At 40.3% G+C, this 2,144-nt stretch overlaps 1 protein-coding gene across 1 annotated transcript; it reads left to right on the forward strand.

Moving 5' to 3' along the window:
* Positions 1-670: 670 nt before the first annotated feature.
* Positions 671-1,648, forward strand: LOC101354157 (olfactory receptor 6Y1). Its single transcript, XM_004391011.1, has one exon. The coding sequence runs from the start codon at positions 671-673 to the stop codon at positions 1,646-1,648; it is 978 nt and encodes a 325-aa protein (XP_004391068.1).
* The last annotated feature ends 496 nt before the right edge of the window (positions 1,649-2,144 follow it).

Below are 2,144 nucleotides of genomic sequence, written 5' to 3' on the forward strand. Positions count from 1 at the left end.
TCCTACTCAAGCACTCTATACAATGGACTGGATCAAAGGAAACATTTCCTTTAAAATTATTTATTCAATTTTGTTCTCTTAGAAGGTGGTGAGTATTCATATTAAACCTGATTTATTTATTTATTTATTTATTTTTGCTATTAATCATGTGTGTTTGCTCAACTATTACTTTATTCAAGCCTTCCAACCTTGTTAAATAGGTAAAAGGAAGGAGGATTCTTTCCATTTTACAAATTAGTGGGGTTGTGCAACTTCTTTAGAGCCATACAAATTATAGCTGGGGAATGAGCAGTTAAGTCTCCTATCTCCATATTCAGAAGATGGCGATGTTCTGGCTATAGAAAAACAGTACAGAGGCCATCATTCTATGTCCAACAGCGATACACTGAGAAAAGCACACAACTTGGAGTCAGGAGATTCCAATTTTACCTCTGTATGACCTTGGACAAGTTATCCCTCTTGGCCTAATTTGCAAAAACAAACTATAAGGTCCATTTTTGTTCCAGAGTGTTTTGCTTCTGATCATAATTCAAGAGGAAATAAAGATATAAAGGAAGGATGGCTCCTATTGTGATGAGTTTTCTGGTGGTGGGCTCTGTCATTGTCAATAATTATGAGGAGGTCCTTGGGGCACGGAAGGAACTAACTTTGTTTGTGCCCACAGCCAATCATGATCACCAAGATTCTGGAGGTATATAATTGTACAGTGGCAACACATTTCATTCTTCTGGGATTTCCCACACGGCCTGCTTTCCAGCTGCTCCTCTTTTCTGTTTTCTTGGCAACGTACCTGCTGACACTGCTAGAGAACTTTCTTATCATCCTAGCCATTTGCAGTGATGGACAGCTGCACAAGCCCATGTACTTCTTTCTGAGCCAACTTTCTTTCCTGGAGATGTGGTATGTCACAGTCATCAGCCCCAAGATGCTGGTAGATTTCCTCAGCTATGACAAGAGCGTTTCTTTCAATGTCTGCATGACTCAACTTTACTTCTTTGTGACCTTTGTCTGTACTGAGTACATCCTTCTTGCTGTCATGGCCTTTGACCGCTATGTGGCCATTTGTAATCCACTATGCTACCCAATCATCATGACCAACCAGCTTTGTGGTACACTGGCTGGGGGATGCTGGTTCTGTGGACTCATTACTGCCATGATTAAGATGGTTTTCATAGCCCGACTTCACTACTGTGGCACACCTCACATCAATCACTACTTTTGTGATATCTCTCCACTCCTCAATGTTTCCAGTGAAGACTCCTCACAGGCTGAGTTGGTGGACTTCTTCTTGGCCCTCATGGTCATTGCTGTTCCCCTTTGCATAGTAGTGTCATCTTATGCCACCATCCTCACCACCATCCTCAGGATTCCTTCTGCTCAGGGCCGCCAAAAGGCATTCTCCACCTGTGCCTCTCATCTGACAGTTGTAACTCTCTTCTATTCCACTACCCTTTTCACCTATGTCCGCCCCAAGCTCATGTATACCTACAAATCCAACAAAGTCGTATCTGTGCTCTACACTGTCATTGTCCCCCTCCTCAACCCCATCATTTACTGTCTGAGAAACCACGAAGTAAAGGCAGCTCTCAAGAAGACCATATTTTACAAAGGCAGTGGGCCCAGGGAAGATAGGGCTTTGCGTGGTTAACAAACTTATAGAATCCTTTCAGGCTTGACTTGGGAGGTGATTACTACACACTTCCTCCTACAGTCTCACCTTTTGTTATCCATCAACCTCCAATACTTTAACACTGCTCTCCCTAGTGTGTATGTGTGTGTGCGCGCACGCACGTGTATGCACAAGCTTAGAAAATCATATTCCTAGGAATTAGTCTCTACTGTTAGGTCAGAAGACAAGTTTTAAACATTTTACAAAAAATATTTCAAATGAATAATAGAGAAAACAAGGAAGTAAGGAAGAAAGATACATACTCTCTTCATACAACTTACCAAAATAAATTCCAAACAGGAAAAACAAGTTAATATGAAGAATGAAACAATCTCTCTTCTTGCAGCTTACAAAAGTGCTGCTTAACACTTTATCTTTCCTAAATATAACAAACTAAGAAAGTATTTACAACCTTTATAATAATGTATAGTACCCTTAAATAAAAAAAAAGCTTTTGAAATAAACTTTTAAAAAA

This window comes from Trichechus manatus, unplaced genomic scaffold, assembly GCF_000243295.1.
Source record: "Trichechus manatus latirostris isolate Lorelei unplaced genomic scaffold, TriManLat1.0 scaffold00398, whole genome shotgun sequence".
Lineage (NCBI taxonomy): Eukaryota > Metazoa > Chordata > Mammalia > Sirenia > Trichechidae > Trichechus > Trichechus manatus.